The following is a 16,956-nucleotide window of genomic DNA, read 5'->3' on the forward strand; positions in this document are numbered from 1 at the left end:
CTTCACATAAAGAATTCCATACTTGCTCTCTGGAGTCAGTTTGCTTGGTCTGAATCCTGGCACTGTCATTTCCTAGTTGTGTGAACCTGAGGCACACTTTTGTTCTTCATTGGGCCTCAGTTTCTTTGTCTACAAAATTGGGAAGATAGGAGTTTCAGATAATATAATTGTGTAAAGATGAAATGATCTGATACATGTAAATGACCTAGAATAGTGTCTGGCACAAAATAAGAAATAATGCTTTTTATTATTTGGGCTGGGGCCATATATATCCAAAAGGTTAAGAGAATGGGTTTTGAAGTCAATTTAGTTTTCATTTGTGCCCTATGTCATCTGCTTCCCAGTTATATGAATTAGGAAAATTGCTAAGCTTTCAGTTAGTTTTTAAAATATTTTAAATTTTTTAATCCTCACCTGAGGATATGTTTTCATTGATGAGAGAGAGAGAGAGGGTGAGAGAGGAAGGGAAGAGAAAGGAACGGAGGACAGGAGAGGAGGGGAGGAGAGGGGAGGGGAGGGGAGGGGAGAGGAGGAGAGAGAATCTGAGAGAGAAACGTCCATTGGTTACCTTCCATATGCACCCCAACCAGGGATTGGACCTGCAACCTAGGTATGTGCCCTGACCAGAAATCAAGCCCACAACCTTTTGGTGTACAGGATGATGCTCCAAACAACCGAGCTGACCAGAGCGGGGCAGTTTTCAGTTTCTTTATGGATTGAATAGGCAGTAAAATATACCAATACTGTAAGGTCATGTAAATGTAAAATGAGACAAAGACAATGTAAAGATCTTAGTACAATGTTTGGTACAGAACATGTATCCAATATAACAGGTAAATGTGTAAAATAAATAACTGTAGAAAACCAGTTCCAAATAGAAAAAAAAAAGAAAATAAAGATCTTGGAAAAGCTTCTAGTGATATTAGAGGTTTGATTTGAATAAAAAGTATATTCTTGGTCAATGTATCTTTGTAATGGAAGAGTAAGAATGAAAATGTCTAAAGTCATATTTTTAACTGTAATCTTATATTTTTTCACTGCCATTTAGTTCCCTTATATTGCCTTTCTCCTCAACAATCACCAACCACACTGTTGTCCATGTCCATGAATCCTTTTTCATTTTTGCTCAATCCCTCCACCCACTAGTCACTAGCTGTCATCTGCTCTCCATCTATGAGTCTATTTCAATTTTCCTTTATAGTTTAGTTTGTTCATTAGATTCCACATATGAGTGAAATCATATGGTGTTTATCTTTCTCTGATTGGTTTATTTCACTTAGCACAATGTTCTCCAGGTCCATTCATAACATTGCAAAGGGTAACATTTTCTACTTTTTTATGGATGAGTAGAATTCCATTGTATAAATGTCCCATAGTCATTTTATCCACTCATCTGTAAATGGACACTTGGGCTGCTTCCATATCTTGGCAATTGTAAATAACACAGCAATGAAAATAGGGGTGCTTACATGCTTTTGCATTAGTGTTTCAGGTTCTTTTGAATATATTCCCAAAAGTGGGATTTTGGGGTCAAAGGGAAGGTCCATTTTTAATTTCTTGAGGTATCTCTATACTGCTTTCACAGTGGCTGCACCAAGTGTAAAAGAGTTCCCCTTTCTGCACCTTCTCACTGGCACTCTTTATTTGTTGATTTATTGATTTATTGATGATAGCCATTCTGACAGGTATGAGATGGTATCTCATTGTGGCTTTTATTTGCATTTCTCTGATGATTAGTGATATTGAGCATCTTCTCATACACCTATTGGCCACCCATCCTCTTTGGATAAGTGTCTATTTGTCATTCATTCATTTGTTTGTTTGTTTATTTAATTTCATTACAGTTGCTCACTGTAAATACATATGTTACATCTTTATGAAACAAACATGAGTTTTGGGGCTGAAGGATAGGCTAATTAGGATACAGGCTGAAAAACTTTTATTGACAGAGTCTACATCCCAGAAGAAGTCACATTTAAAGACAGTGACCACAGGGGAGAGGGGCAGGAATTTTAGGGGAAAAGGGGAAGGGTTTACAGAAACAATTATTAAAGACACCTGGACAAAACCTAGAGGGGAGTAGAAATGGGAAGGGAGCGGGGGAGGGTTATGGGGGTGGGCTGGGATGGGAGTAAAAGACAGAAAACTGTACTTGAACAACAATTAAAATAAAATAAAAAGTAAAAATAATAAAAGTAAAAATAAAGAAGAAGCATAATTGGTAGATACAGAGTAGGGAGGTTAAGAATGGTATAAAAATTGGAGAAGCCAAAGAACATATACCCTCAACCCATGGGCATGAGCTAAGGTTGTGTGTGTGTATAGGGGGGAGAATTGGGACAACTGTAATAGAATAATCAATAAAATATACTTTTAAAATGTAAAAAAAATAAAAAATAAAGAGAGTGGGATTAAGGAGGCAAACATGGGCAAAGCTTTCCAGCTTTTACTATATTGTGTGGCAGTTAGGCAAGCTGTGTGTGGAGGTGTTTGGGCCCTCTTCTTGCATCTCCAAACTTGTTAAGTGCTGTATTTGGGAGACCCTGCCCATTTTTTAATTGGACTGCTTGTTTTTTTGGTATTGAGTTTTGTATGTACTTTATAAATTTTGGATATCAACCCCTTATCAGATGTATCAGCAAATATGTTCTTCCATTCTGTGGATCATCTTTTATTTTGTTGATGATTTTCTTTGCTGTGCAAAAGCTTTTTAGTTTGATGAAATCTCAGTTGTTTATTTTTTTTTCTTTTGTTTCTCTTGCCTGGAGAGATATACCTGATAAAAAAAATTTCTATGAGCAATAGAAATTTGCCTCTTAATTTTTCTTCTAGCATTTTTATGGTTTCAGATCTAACATTTAAGTCTTTGATCCATTTTGAGTTTATTCTTGTGTGTGGTGTAAGAAAGTGGTCTAGTTTCATATTTCTGCACATATCTGTCTATATTCCCAACACCGTTTATTGAATAAACTATCTTTAGCCCACTATACATGTTTGCTTCCTCTGTCAAATATTAATTGAGTATAAAAGTATGGGTTTGTTTCTGGGCTCTCTGTTCTGTTCCATTGATAGATGTGTCCATTTTTATGTTAGTGCCATGCTGTTTTGATTACGATGGACTTGTAGTATAGTTTGATATTAGGTAGCATGATTCCTTCAACTTTGTTCTTCTTTCTCAGGATTGCTGTTGTTGTATAGGGCCTTTGGGGTTCCATATAAGTTTTTGAAATATTTCTCCTAGTTCTGTGAAATAGGTCATTGAAATCTTGTTGGAGATTGTGTTGAATCTATAGATTTCTTGGGGTAATATGGGTATTTTAGTGATGTTAATTCCTCCCATCCATGAACCAGGTATATGCTTATTTTCAGACCATAAGATGCATCTAGGTTTTAGAGGAGGACAATAGAAAAAAATTAAGCAAAATATGTGGTAAAATATTTAATAACATAAATAACATAATATTTCACCAATGTAAATGTAAACAGAACTCAACAGCAGCATTAACAACCATTATTCCTCCCAAATTTTCTGGGGGGCAAGTATGTCCTATAGTCTGAAAATATGGTATTTGTGTCTTCTTCAATTTATTTCTTCAGTGTCTTATAATTTTTCTGAGTACAGAACTTTAACATCTTTGATTAGTTTTATTCCTAGGTATTTTATTATTTTTGAAGCAATTGTGAATAAGACTGTTTTCCTAATTTTCCTTTCTGTTAGTTTGTTATTGGCATATAAAATGCAATTGATTTCTGAATATTAATTTTGTATCCTGCTACTTTGCTCAATACATTTATCAGTTCTAGTAGTTCCTTGGTGGAATCTTTGAGGTTGTCTATGTACAGTATCATGTCACCTACAAATGCAGTTTTACATCTTTCTTTCCAATTTGGATTCCTTTTATTTGTTCTTCTTGTCTAATTCTTATGGCTAGGACTTTCAGTACTATGTTGAATAAGAGAGATGTAAGTGGACCTCCCTGTCTTGTTACCAATCTTAAGGGGAACACATGTGGTTTTTGCCCATTAAGTATGATGCTGGCAGTGGGTTTGTAATATGTGGCCTTTATTGTGTTTGGGTATATTCCCTCTATTTCCACTTTGCTGAGAGTTTTTATCATAAATTGGTGCTGGATTTTATCAAAAGCTTTTTCAGCATCTATTTATATAATCATCTGGTTTTTATCCTTCATTTTCTTTATGTGGTGAATCACATTTATTGATTTTCAAATGTTGTACCATCCTTGCATTCCCAGAATGAATGCCACTTGATCACGCTTTATGATCTATCAAATGCATTGCTGTATTTCGTTTGCTAATATTTTGTGAGGATTATAATAGCATCTATGTTTATTACATATGTTGGCCTATATTTTTTTTTCTTAGTAGTGTCTTTATCTGGTTTTAGCATTAGGATATTGTTGGCCAAAAAAAAAAAAAAATGAGTTTGAGAGCCTTCCCTCTGCTTGAATTTTATGAAATAGTTTGGGGGAGAGAGGTGTTAGTTCTTCTTGGAATGTTTGGTAAAATTAGCCTGCAAAGCCATCTGGTGCAGGGCATTTGTTTGTTGTGAATTTTTTTTTATTACTGCTTCAATTTCATTAGGCGTAATTTTTCTATTCAAATTCTCTGGTTCTTTCTGATTTAGTTTTGGAAGATTTTATGTCTAGGAATTTATCCATTTCATCCAGGTTATCCATTTGTTGACGCATAATTGTTCATATTTTCTTATGATGTTTTGTATTTTTTGTGTCAGTTGTTGTTTCTCCTCTTTCATTTCTGACTTTATTTTTTTTGAGTCTTTTCTCTTTTTTTTTCTTGATGAGTGTGGTTAAATTTTGTTAACCTCTTTTATCTTTCCAAATAACCAGCCCTTGGATTCATTGATCTTTAATATTGCTTTTTTAAAGATATTATTTCATTTTTCTGTTCTGATCTTTATTATTTCCTTCCTTCTACTAACTTTGGGCTTTATTTGTTGTTCCTTTTCAAGTTACTTTAAGTGTAAAGTTAAATTGTTTATTTGAGTTTTTTTTGTTGTTGTTTTGAGATAGGGCTGTAATGCTATGAATTTCCCTCTTGCAATTGCTTTCCCAGTGTCCCACAGATTTTGGATTTTTGTGCCCTCATTTTCACTTGTTTCAAGGTATTGTTTGGCTTCTTCATTGATCTAATTTTTGACCCATTCATTGTTTAATAACATATTGTTTAGTTTCCATGTCTTTGTGTGTTTTTTGTTGTTTTTGTGATTGATTTCTAGTTTCATAGAACTGTGGTTAGATAATATGTTTGATATGATTTCACTCTTCTTAAATTTATTGAGACTTGTTTTGCATCCTATCAGGTGGTCTATCCTAGAAAACATTCCATGTATACTTGAAAAGTATTTGTATTCTGCTGCTTTGTGATGACATGCTCCAAATATATCAATTAAATCCATTTGATCTAGTGTGTCATTTAAGGCTGCTGTCTTCTTGTTGCTTTTCTGCCTGGAAGATCTATCTATTCAAGTCAAGGCGGTGTTAAAACCCCCCAACTATGACTGTATTTCTGTCAATCTCTCCTTTTACATCCACCAAGATTTGCTTTACGTATTTAGTTGCTCCCATATTGGGTGCATAAATGTCTACTAGGGTTATATCCTCTTGTTGTATTGTTCTCTTTATCATTATGTAGTGTCCTTCTTTGTTACTGTAGCTTTGCTTTTATAGTTTTTCAGATATAAGTACTGCTACCCTAGCTTTTCCATTTACTTTCCATTTACAGGAAATATATTTTTCCATCCCTTTACTTTTAGCCTGTGTGTATCTTTCAATCTGAGATGGATCTCTCAGAGGCAGCATATATATGGGTCTTGTTTACTTTTCTTTTAATGATTTTATTTATTTTATTTTTAGGGAGGGGAAGAGGGGAGAAAGAGAAGGAGAGAAACATCAATGTGTGGTTGCCTTTTGAGCACCCCAACTGGGGACCTGCCCTGCAACCCAGGCATGTGTTGTGACTGGGAATCAAACCAGTGACCCTTTGGTTCACAGGCCAATGCTCAATCTACAGAGACACAGCAGCCAGGGCTCTTTTCTTTTCTTTACTGTTGTCCAAGTACAGTTGTTTCCATTTTTCTTTCACCACTCCACCCTACCCACCCATCCCCACACCCCTAACTCAATCCTACTCCATGGCTTTGTTCCTGTGTCTTTTATACATGCTCCTTGACTACTATATGGGTCTTGCATTCTTTTTTTTTTTTAAAAAAGATTTTATTTATTTATATTTAGAGAGGAGAAGGGAAGGAAATATGCATGTGTGGTTGCCTCTTCAGCACCCCCTACTGGGGACCTGGTGCACAACCCAGGTATGTGCCCTGACTGGGAATCAAACCAGAGACCCTTTGGTTCACAGGCTGGCATTCAATCCACTGAACCTCACCAGCCAGGGTGGGGTCTTGTTTTTTTATCCATTCAGCTACCCTGTGTCTTTTGGTTGGAACATTTAAGACACATCTAAGGTGATTATTGATAGATACATATGTAGTGCCATCTTATTGTTAGACTGCTTTCTTCTGTTTTTTTTCTTTCTCTTTTTGTTCTTCCTAAAGCAAGCCTTTTAACATTGTTGCAGTACTAGTTTGTTAACAAACTCCTTTAGTTTTTATTGTCTGGGAATCCCTATTTATCCTTCAATTTTAAATGATGGCCTTGTTGTATAAAGTAGTCTTAGTTGTAGGCCCATGCTTTACACCACCTTGAATATTTCATGCCATTCCCTTCTGGCCTGAAATGTTTCTGATAAATATTCAGACGACAGTGTAATTGTTGGTCCCTTGTAACTAAAACATTGCTTTTATTTCTTGGGGCTTTTGGGATTCTCTCCTTATCTTTGAGGCTTGTCATTTTCATTATGATGTGTCTTGGATCTAGGCCTCTTTGGGTCCAACTTGCTTCAGACTCTCTAATCTTCCTGGACTTGTGTGCCTTTTCCTTCACTGGATTAGAAAAGTTTTCTGTCATTATTTCTTCAAACAGATTTTCAGTCCCTTGCTTGCTGCCTTCTCCTTCTGGTATTCTCATGATGCATATGTTACACTTCATGTTGTCCAAGATGTTTCTTAAACTCTCCTCATTTTTTAAAATTCTTTTTTCTTTTTGCTGCTCTGCTTGGGTGTTTTCTTTCAAATCACTGATTTGATCCTCTGTTTCATGTAATGTACTATTTATTTCTTCCAGTGTAGATTATTTATCTCAGATATTGCTATCTTTATTTCTGACTGATCCTTGTTTATGGTTTCTATGTCTTTTTTGATGCTGTTTAGTATCCTTATAATCATTATTCTAAACTATCTGATAAATTGCTTACCTTTATTTCATCTAGCTCTTCTGGAAAATTCTCTTGTTCTTTCACTTGGGGTCTATTTCTTTGTCTTCCCCTTTTGGCTGCTGCTTCATATTTTTCTGCTTAGATATTAAACTAATCAGCCTTTAAACTGATCAGCTGTTAATGTAATCAATCTGTAATCAGCACTCAAGCTTAAGTACCACAGGGCATGGCCAAGTAATATTCTGGGCCAGGGTATTGCTTCCTCTAAGGCTGATTCCATTCATGGAGGAGTGCTCTGCTTGAGAAGGATGACTTCTGTGGTATGGTGAATAAATCAGCACATGGATCCTGGTGGCTGTTCCCTCAGTTCTCTGCTAAGAGCCACCAACTCCAGACTCTCCTTAAGAGTTTCTGCCCTCTCTCTTCCAACACCCAGGGTAAATGGCTGCCAAGTAAAATTTTGTGCTTTGGCCCTTTAAGAGGCTCTCTCCCTCTAGCCATTTATAACTGGCTAAGAGAAACCCTGCTGATTTTCACATTTGGAAGTTTTCTGGGTTCTTTCCCAGCTCTGGTGCTATACCATGAGGAGTCCAGCTTGGGTTTGGACCCCACACTTCTCAGGGGGAACCCCTGGCTTCTGAAATATCCTTCTGGCACTTCAGCTGCCACATGTGAGTGCCCAGCCAGCCCTCTTGCATCTCCTCTGCCCCCTACCAGTCATGTGCTTAAGTGGTTTCTTCTGTGTATCCATGATTATAAGGCTTCTCTCCAGTTGATGTTCAGTTGGTTATTCAAGATGATTTCTCTGCGATTTAGTTGTAATTTCAGACTGATCTTCGGAAATGGTTAGTATAGCTTCTACTTACTCCTCACCATCTTGGATCTCTAATGTCATATTAAATTACATTCACAATGCATTATTTGAACCAGTTAAGTCAAGGCAAATTAAGTTAAACAGATTCTTAAAATATATACTAGTTGTAAAGAACTAATAAGGTGATTTAGGAACTTTGGCCAAGAGAAAGAAAGCCATTTTAAATATTTTACTATGTGTTATTATTATTTATATTGACAATAATATAAGAAAAGCCTTCTCTTAGGGATTTTTGCATTCACTGCTCTGAGGCAAATATTGACTAAGATATTTGTCATTGTTAAATTTTAAGTAAGATGGTCTTTGATAATTATTGAAATAAGCTGGCAAGATTAATGTTTAGCATTTTAATAATTGACCATTTTTTGAAGTGGTTGTCAATTGAATGTTGAATGAGGCAAATATTCCAAAGTCAAATATCATTACCCTGTTGACGGTGGACCTTGTTATTGACATTTTTAATATTTGCAGCGAATGAAACCTGTCAGGAAATAGGCATTACTTCAGGAGTATTTAAAGCATAGAACTGCACCCAGACTCCAGCTTTCAATAGGAAACACATCAGACATTGGCACTTACAAAAATATCCCAGATAATTCCAGTGACCTGCTGGATTTGGGAAATGCTGATTTTTTTGATCAAAGACATCTTTATTCCAGCCCTAAAAATATAATGCATGAGATTGTCAAAATCATTGCAAAGGTTCAGATAAATATACTTTCTGGTAATGTGTATTTAAAATATATGTGAATCATTTTGGAGAAATTTTAATAGTCTGTTATGTCTTATGCAAGCCTTTAATTAAAGAAAGTATAAAAAAGTTCATATGTCCATTGACCATTTGCATGTCCTCTTTGGATAAGTGTCTAATCAGGTCATTTGCCCACTTTTTAATTGGATTTTTTATTTGGTATTGAGTTTTGTAAGTTCTTTATAAATTTTGGATATTAAACCCTTATTAGATGTATTGGTGACTATGTTCTCCCATTCTGTGGGTTGTCTTTTCATTTTGTTGATGATTTACTTTGCTCTGCAAAAAGATTTTAGTTTGTTGAAGTCCCATTTATTTATTTTTTTTTCTTTTGTTTCCCTTGCCTGGAGATATATATCTGATAAAATAATGCTACGAGCAATGTGCAAATTTTGCCATGTTTTTTTCTCTGATTTTTATGGTTTCAGGTCTAATGTTAAGCCTTTGATTAACTTAAAATTAATCTTTTTACATTGACTGCCATAAATTTGACATTCTTAAAAATATTTCTGAAGCAAACTACAGACACTTTTATAGTGTGGGTATTTTTAAAGCATAAAAGTTTTCATATTTTTGTTATTTGCTTCTTAGACTAAATAGTATAGAATTAAGTTGTATGTACTGGATTAAAAAATCTTCCTTTGGAAGCTATTATCTGATGATACTTACAATTTAATATCTCTCTCTCTCTCTCTCTCCCTTTCTCTCAAAAGCTGGAGTACTTTGAATATCCTATCAGCTCACGATAAGTTTATAAAGCAATATCCTAAAATATTTCTGCAGAAAAAAAACCAGACTGCCCAAACTTTCCAAACAGGAGGAGACAAGGTAATGATGTCTTTTTTGAATGTGAGTTTGATGTGTGTGTGCATACATGGAAGGACAAGTGGACTCAAATGCTGGAAGTATTGGTCATGTGAAGGGGTAATGATCAAAGCAGAGATGGTGGGGAAGGTAGAATCATACAGTCACTTTGTAGGAGTCTTAATAACATGATATGATCATTGGGACTAATAAATGTGTGTTGGTTCCTGAGTGTTCTCATGAAAGTGATTAAACAACTAACTTTATCTAATAAACATAATAAATAAAAATAATATTAGAAATGAGTAAGATAATACAATAAATAGAGAAAAAAGGAAATTATAAATTATGATATATTACTTTATGTAATGAGGTGAAGTTGATCATCTAGATGTTATTGGTTAGTTTTCTTAAAAATATACACTTTATTTAAGAAGATAGGCTTTTTTAATGATGGTGTTAATGAAAGTTGTGAAAAGTATTCTTCAAAAGTATTTTGGAAGCAAAAAAAAAGAACAAAAGTAAAAATTAAAAACTCATAGCTCAAGTGATATCATTCAAAGTTCCTTTAAAGAAAAAGTAATTTCTATGCAATTTAATTATCCCTGAGCATACACAATGGAAAGTAGGTTGTAAGTTTGCCATGCATACTAGCATATAGCCATAGTATCACAATTAAAAAAGAATAACATAAATAAGAAATATCAATTTTAATTATGACCATGTAGGCAAGCATGCAAAATGAAATATTAGTAGATGAAATAATGCCACAGTGTATTGGCAGATTTATACATCATAGTTTAATTGGCTTCATCTTACAAATATAAAGAATGCTCAATATCAAAAAAGCTATTGCTATAATTTTATAATGTAAGTATCCCAAAGAGAAACACTAGATAATATTATGTATAAAAATGCATTTGATGTAATTCAATATCCATGTTTCACAGTAAAATTATGCTTTAACATCTAATGTGTGTAGTAAGGGGACTGTTAAGAAATAAAAAACAGTTATGTTCAACCAGAAAGAAATCTACTCTGATATAGCAATAAACATACCTTAAACTGAATTAGAATAAATTTTATGTAATTCATTAATAAATTATAAATATTCTCTAAGGTTATCTCTTACTAGTCCCCTTTGTAATATGATGTACACAAATGTGTCCAGAAGGTGAAAACAGAGGCCAAGTAATTCAGAGAAACTTTTTAGCAGGATGAGATGAGAGGAAACATAGGTCTTAATAGACACTAAATTCCTACACTATTAAAATTATTCATCAATAGTCTTCATGATTATCATTGTCATATTCAATACTTGATAATTCATTTAACACAAATGTCATGTGACAGATACAATAAGAAGACTTTGAAGGATGGCACCTGCCTGACTGTGGGCAGCTGGTGAAAATGCCTGATTTCAAAGCCTTTGGTAAATATTGAAGGAAGATAGTCATGTGTGAAGAGAGTAGAAGTGCTTGATTAACCATTAAATCCACTTGGAGCAATGCTACATTAATGAAAATAATTGGAAGACCTTGCTGAGGTGTAGAGAAACAATTTCACTTGAGCAAAAACTATGCATGTAGGACAGGAATGAGATCAAGGATTGCTTGGAACTGTGATAATTCTCTAAAATGTATTTTATTCATGTATTTTAGTCATCTGAATGATGACTGAATTTAGTTTTTACTCAGGAAAAGAGGGTAATATTAATATAATACTTCAGAGGTGGCATTGAAGGAGCCTTTTAACTGTACTAGCTGTTATTATTATCATGACTTTTAGTTGACAATGATTTATGTAGATTTATACCATCTGTCCTGAAATTCTCTTTTTCAAACAGGTTAGACAATAGCAACAAATAATAAACATAACCTTACAGTAATTTAAAAAATCACTGAATCACTTGCTCCAATAAATCACTGAATCACTTGCTCCATTACCCTTTTTTAACAAGAAGAAAAGATGTAGACTTTTAACCAATGCATCTTTACATCATTTTATTTCTGGAGGAGAAAAATAGGTTTAAGAAAATGATAGTAATTGAAGGTACAAATAATAAACACTCACAGAATTGTGAAAACCTATGTTAAAGAGATATTTATTCAAAATGTCTATGGTCTCCTGATACTCTCAGCTTGCTTTGCCTGATTGCACAAGATATGTAGTAATCTCTTACAATATGATTTTAAATTTTGTATGATTATAGTTTTAGACTATCTATATAGCATTATTGCAAGTTTTGTTATGTAAATATAATGATGAAGATTATTTCATACCATTTTCTGAAAAGCATGACACAACTTAAGTACTCAATAAATTAATCAATTAATGTATATGGCCATGGTTTTGCTTTAGTTGCTTTTGGCAGTTTGGTATCTCCTGTTTGGCCTCGATGTCTGAAATACATTGGGGATAATTCTGAATCTTTTGGCAAGCTTGAGATAAATGGGCAGAGCACTGGGTCAACAGGCTTCATTCTTCACACTTCTGCCTAAAAGTGTGCCAACTGTACCTTCACCTCCACTCCCTTCCATGGACCTCCTCTTCTCTGGAAGATAAGAAAACATACCATTTGCACTTGTGAAACAGGGCTGGAGGAGGAAGTTGCTTTGTATCAGAATTTTCATCCTTGCTAAGTTTTACTGAACTTACTGTTGTAATCTATTTACAGGAATAACTAAGGATAGTTTAAAGTAGGGTTTTACACTGCTGTGGGTGGAATGGCTAGAAGTTCTGTGAAAGTGGTAGCAGGGAAACAATATTGGCTTTCAACTTAGTTTTGTATTTATAATCAGGAATCTTCCTATATTCGAGGTCTGTCCAGAAAATGTCTAGTCATTGTTAACATACAAGAACAGTTTGTGTGACATCGATGTAACCTGGCAGACAAGGAGAGTGGACTAGAGTGCATGTGTATGAACAATGATGTCTTCACTGTACTATCAGTGGGAGCACTAGACACCATTGAGTGAACACTTACACTGTGTGGCTGACACATTCAGAATGACTGAGTGAATACAGCAACAAATTTGCATCAAATCTTGCATTAAGCTTAAACATTCCTCTGTGGAAACTATTTAGATGATTCAGAAGGCCACCACTATGGTCAACTGGTGATTGGCAGCTTCATCACGACAATGCACCCATTCATGCATTACAGCTCATGTAGAGTTTTCTGGTGAAATGTCAAATCACCCAGTTGATTCAGCCCTGCTATAGCCCATATTTGGTGCCATGAAAATTATCGATTTTCCCAAAATTAAAATTACCTTTGAAAAGGAAAAGATTTCAGGCTGTTCATAAGATTCAGGAAAACATGATGGGGCAGCTGGTGGTGACTGGGAGAAGTGTGTGAGGTTCCAATGTGCCTACATTGAAGGGCACTGAGACATCCTTGTTTTATGCACAATGTTTCTTATATCTTGTATCTTCTTTAATACATGTCTCTATTTTTAATAATACATGACTGGATACCTTCTGGACAGACATCATACTTCAGATAATTGTATTATTATTAAGCTTTAATAATCTTTGAGCTTTAGATAGATTTAAAAACCTCTTTTCAGTTCATTAGCTATGAATAGTTAGACAAAATATATGAACTTTTTTCCTAACTTTTTTATTGTTGTTCAAGTACAATTGTCTCCATTTTCCCCCCACCACTCACTACCAGCCACCACAGCCATCCCCACCTCCCACCATCCATCCTACATCCCTTGGGCTTTGTCTGTGTGTCCTTTATAAATGTTCTCTGATTAACCTTCCTTATTTTCTACTGTTATCTCTTCCCATCTCCCCTCTGGTTACTGTCAGTATGTTCTTAATTTCAATGTCTCTGCTTATATTATGCTTGCTTGTTTGACTTGTTGATGAGGTTCCACTTATAGGTGTGATCATATTGTATTTGTCTTTTGCTACCTCAATTATTTTGTTTAGCATAATGTTCTCCACTTCTATCCATGCTGTCGTGAAGGGTAGGCTTTCCTTCTTTTTTTTTCTGCTGCATAGTGTTCCATTATGTAAATATATCACAGTTTTTTTTATCCACTCATTCACTGAGGACACCTAGGTTGCTTCAAACACTTGGCTATTGTAAATTGTGCTGCTATGAACATTGGGGTGCACAGGTACTTTTGAATTGGTGTTTCAGGATTCTTAGGGTACAGTCTCAGCAGTGGAATTGCCAGGTCAAAAGGAAGTTCCATTTATAGTTTTTTGAGGAAATTCTACAATGTTTTCCACAGTGGCTGCACCAGTCCTCATTCCCACCAATAGTGCACTGTGGTTCCCTTTTCTACGCAACCTTGACAGCACTTGTTGTTAATTGATTTATTAATGATGGCCATTTTGACCAGTGTGAAGTGGTATCTCACTGTGGTTTTAATATGCATATCTCTAATGGCTACTGATGCACACATTTCATGTGTGTGGGCCCTCTGTATGTCCTCCTTGGAAAAGTGTCTGTTCAGGTCCTTTGCCCATTATTTTAAAAATATTTTACTTATTTATTTTTAGAGAGAGGGGGAAGGGAGGGAGAAAGAGAAGGAGAGATGCATTAATGTGTAGTAGCTTTTCACATGCCCCTAACTGGGGACCAGGCCTGCAACTCAGGCATGTTCCTTGACTTGGAATCGAACTGGTAACCCTTTAGTTCACAGCACTCAATCCACTGAGCTACACCAGCCAGGGCCCCATTGCTCATTTTTAAATTGGATTGTTTGTCTTCCTGCAGTGGAGTCATATGAGTTCTTTATGTATTTTGGAGAAAACCCTTGTCTGGGATATCATCTGCCAATATATTTTTCCATAAGATTGGATCCCTATTCATTTTGCTGATATTTTCTTTAGCCATGCAAAAGCTTTTAATTTTGATGAAGTCCCATTTGTTTATTCTTACTTTCTATCCCTTGCTCTAGGGGACATATCAGTGAAAATATTGCTACATGGAATATCTGAGATTTTCCTCCTTATGTTTTCCTCCAGTACTTTTATAGTTTAGCAAATTATATTTAAGCCTTTTTTTCATCTTCAGTTTATTTTTGTATATGGTGTAAGTTGGTGGTCAAGTTTCAATTTTTGGATGTAGCTGTCCACATCTCTAAATACCATTTTTTAAAACTTTTTATTGTAGATGAATTTTTTGTATCAAAATTTAATTTAATTTAGTTTAATTTTTAAGCAATTCTTTTTTATAATTGATTTATAATTAACATATTATATTAGTTTTAGGTATACAATATAATGATTCAATATATATATATTCGATATATATATATTACAAAATGATCATTGGAGTAAGTCTAGTTAAACATCCATTACCTCATTTTGATTTTTTCCCACCACTCCCAACCATCCTAGGCATCCCAACCTCCTAACCTTGATCCTACCCCCATTTGGCTTTGTCCATGTGTCCATTATACACGTTCTTTAATGACCCTGTGCCCTTTCCCCCCACATTATCCCTTCCCACCTGCCCTCTGGTTACTGTCAGTTCTTTATTTCAATGTCTCAGTTTCTATTTTGCTCAATTGTTTTGATGATTCACTTCCAATTATAGGTGAGATCATATGGTATTTGTTTTTTGCTGCCTGGCTTAATAAACTTAGCATGATGCTCTCCACTTCCATCCATGCTGTCATGAAGGGTAGGAGCTCCTTCTGTCTTTCTGCTGACTAGTATTCCATTACATAAATATATCACACTTTTTTTATCCACTCATTTACTGATGGGCACCTAGGCTGCTTCAACCACTTGGCTATTGTAAATTGTGCTGCTATGAACATTGGGGTGCATAGATTCTATGAACTGGTTGTTTAGGACTCATAGGGCATAATTCCAGCAGTGGAATCACTGGATGAAAAGGCAGCTCCAGTTTTACTTTTTTGAGGAAATTCCATATGGCATTTCACAGTGGTTGCACCAGTGTTCATTCCCACCAACAGTGCACTGTGGTTCCCTTTTCTATGCAACCTCACTAGCACTTGTTTATTGATTTGTTTATGATGACCACTCTGACTGGTGAGAAGCAGTATCTCGTTGTAGTTTTAATTTGTATCTCTCTGATGGCTAGTGATATTGAACATCTTTTCATATGTCTCTGAGCCCTCAGTATGTCCTCCTTTGACAAATGGTCCCTTGCCCATTTTTTAATTGGACTGTTTGTCTTCCTGGAGTGAAGTCCTGTGAGTTCTTTATATGTTTTGGAGATAAAACCCTTGTCTGAGCTATCATTTGCAAATATATTTTGCCATATGGTTGCTTCCCTATTCATTGTGCTGATGTTTTCTTTAGCTGTGCAGAAGCTTTTTATTTTGATGAAGTCCCATTTGTTTATTCTTTCCTTTATGTATTTTGCTTTAGGAGACATATCAGTGAAAATATTGCTTCATGGAATATCTGAGATTTCCTGTCTATGTTTTCCTGTAGGACTACTCTGGTGTCACAAATTATATATAAGTCTTTTATCCACCTTGAGTGGTTTTTTTGTATATGGTATAAGTTGGTGGTGAAGTTTCATTTTTTTAGATATAGCTGTCCATATCTTCCAACAACATTTATTGAAGAGGCTATTTTTACTCCATGTTATGCTTCTGCCCCCTTTCTTGAATAATAATTGACCACAGAGACTCGGTTTATTTCTGGGCTCTCCATTATCTTTCATTGATCTATGCATCTGCTTTTATGTCAGTACCAGACTGTTTTAATTACTGTGGCCTTGCAATATAGTTTGATATCACGTATTGTGATCCCTACTACTTTCTTATTCTTTCTCAAAATGCCTGCAGCTATTGTGATTATTAGGGGTTCCATACAACTTTTTAAAATATTTGTTCTATATCTGTGAAATATGTCATTGATATTTTAATAGGAATTGAATTGAATATATAAATTGCTTTGGTTACTATGGACATTTTGATGATGTTACTTCTTCCAACCATGAATATGGTTTATACTTTCATTTATTTTTGTCTCCCTTAGTTTCTTTCTTCAATATTGTGTAGTTTCCTGAGTATAGGTTTTTTTACCTCCTTGGTTAGGTTTATTCCTAGGTACTTTATTTTTCATGTTGCTATAACAAATGGGATTTTTTTCCTGATTTCTGTTTCTGATATTTCATTGTTGGTGTACAAAAAGGTCTTCAATTTCTGAATATTGACTGTATCCTCCTGTCTTGCCAAATTCACTTATTAGGTTGAGTAGTTTTTTGTGG

General features: G+C 34.9%; 1 protein-coding gene across 1 annotated transcript in view; it reads left to right on the forward strand.

The window, feature by feature from the left end:
• CNBD1 (cyclic nucleotide binding domain containing 1) overlaps positions 1-16,956 on the forward strand; it is a 288,454-nt gene that overhangs the window by 50,956 nt on the left and 220,542 nt on the right. The window contains 2 exon segments of the mRNA XM_036031672.1: positions 9,656-9,716; positions 9,718-9,764. Of these exon segments, the coding sequence (XP_035887565.1) occupies positions 9,656-9,716; positions 9,718-9,764 (108 nt within the window).

Source organism: Phyllostomus discolor, chromosome 7 (genome assembly GCF_004126475.2).
Source record: "Phyllostomus discolor isolate MPI-MPIP mPhyDis1 chromosome 7, mPhyDis1.pri.v3, whole genome shotgun sequence".
NCBI classification, from domain to species: domain Eukaryota; kingdom Metazoa; phylum Chordata; class Mammalia; order Chiroptera; family Phyllostomidae; genus Phyllostomus; species Phyllostomus discolor.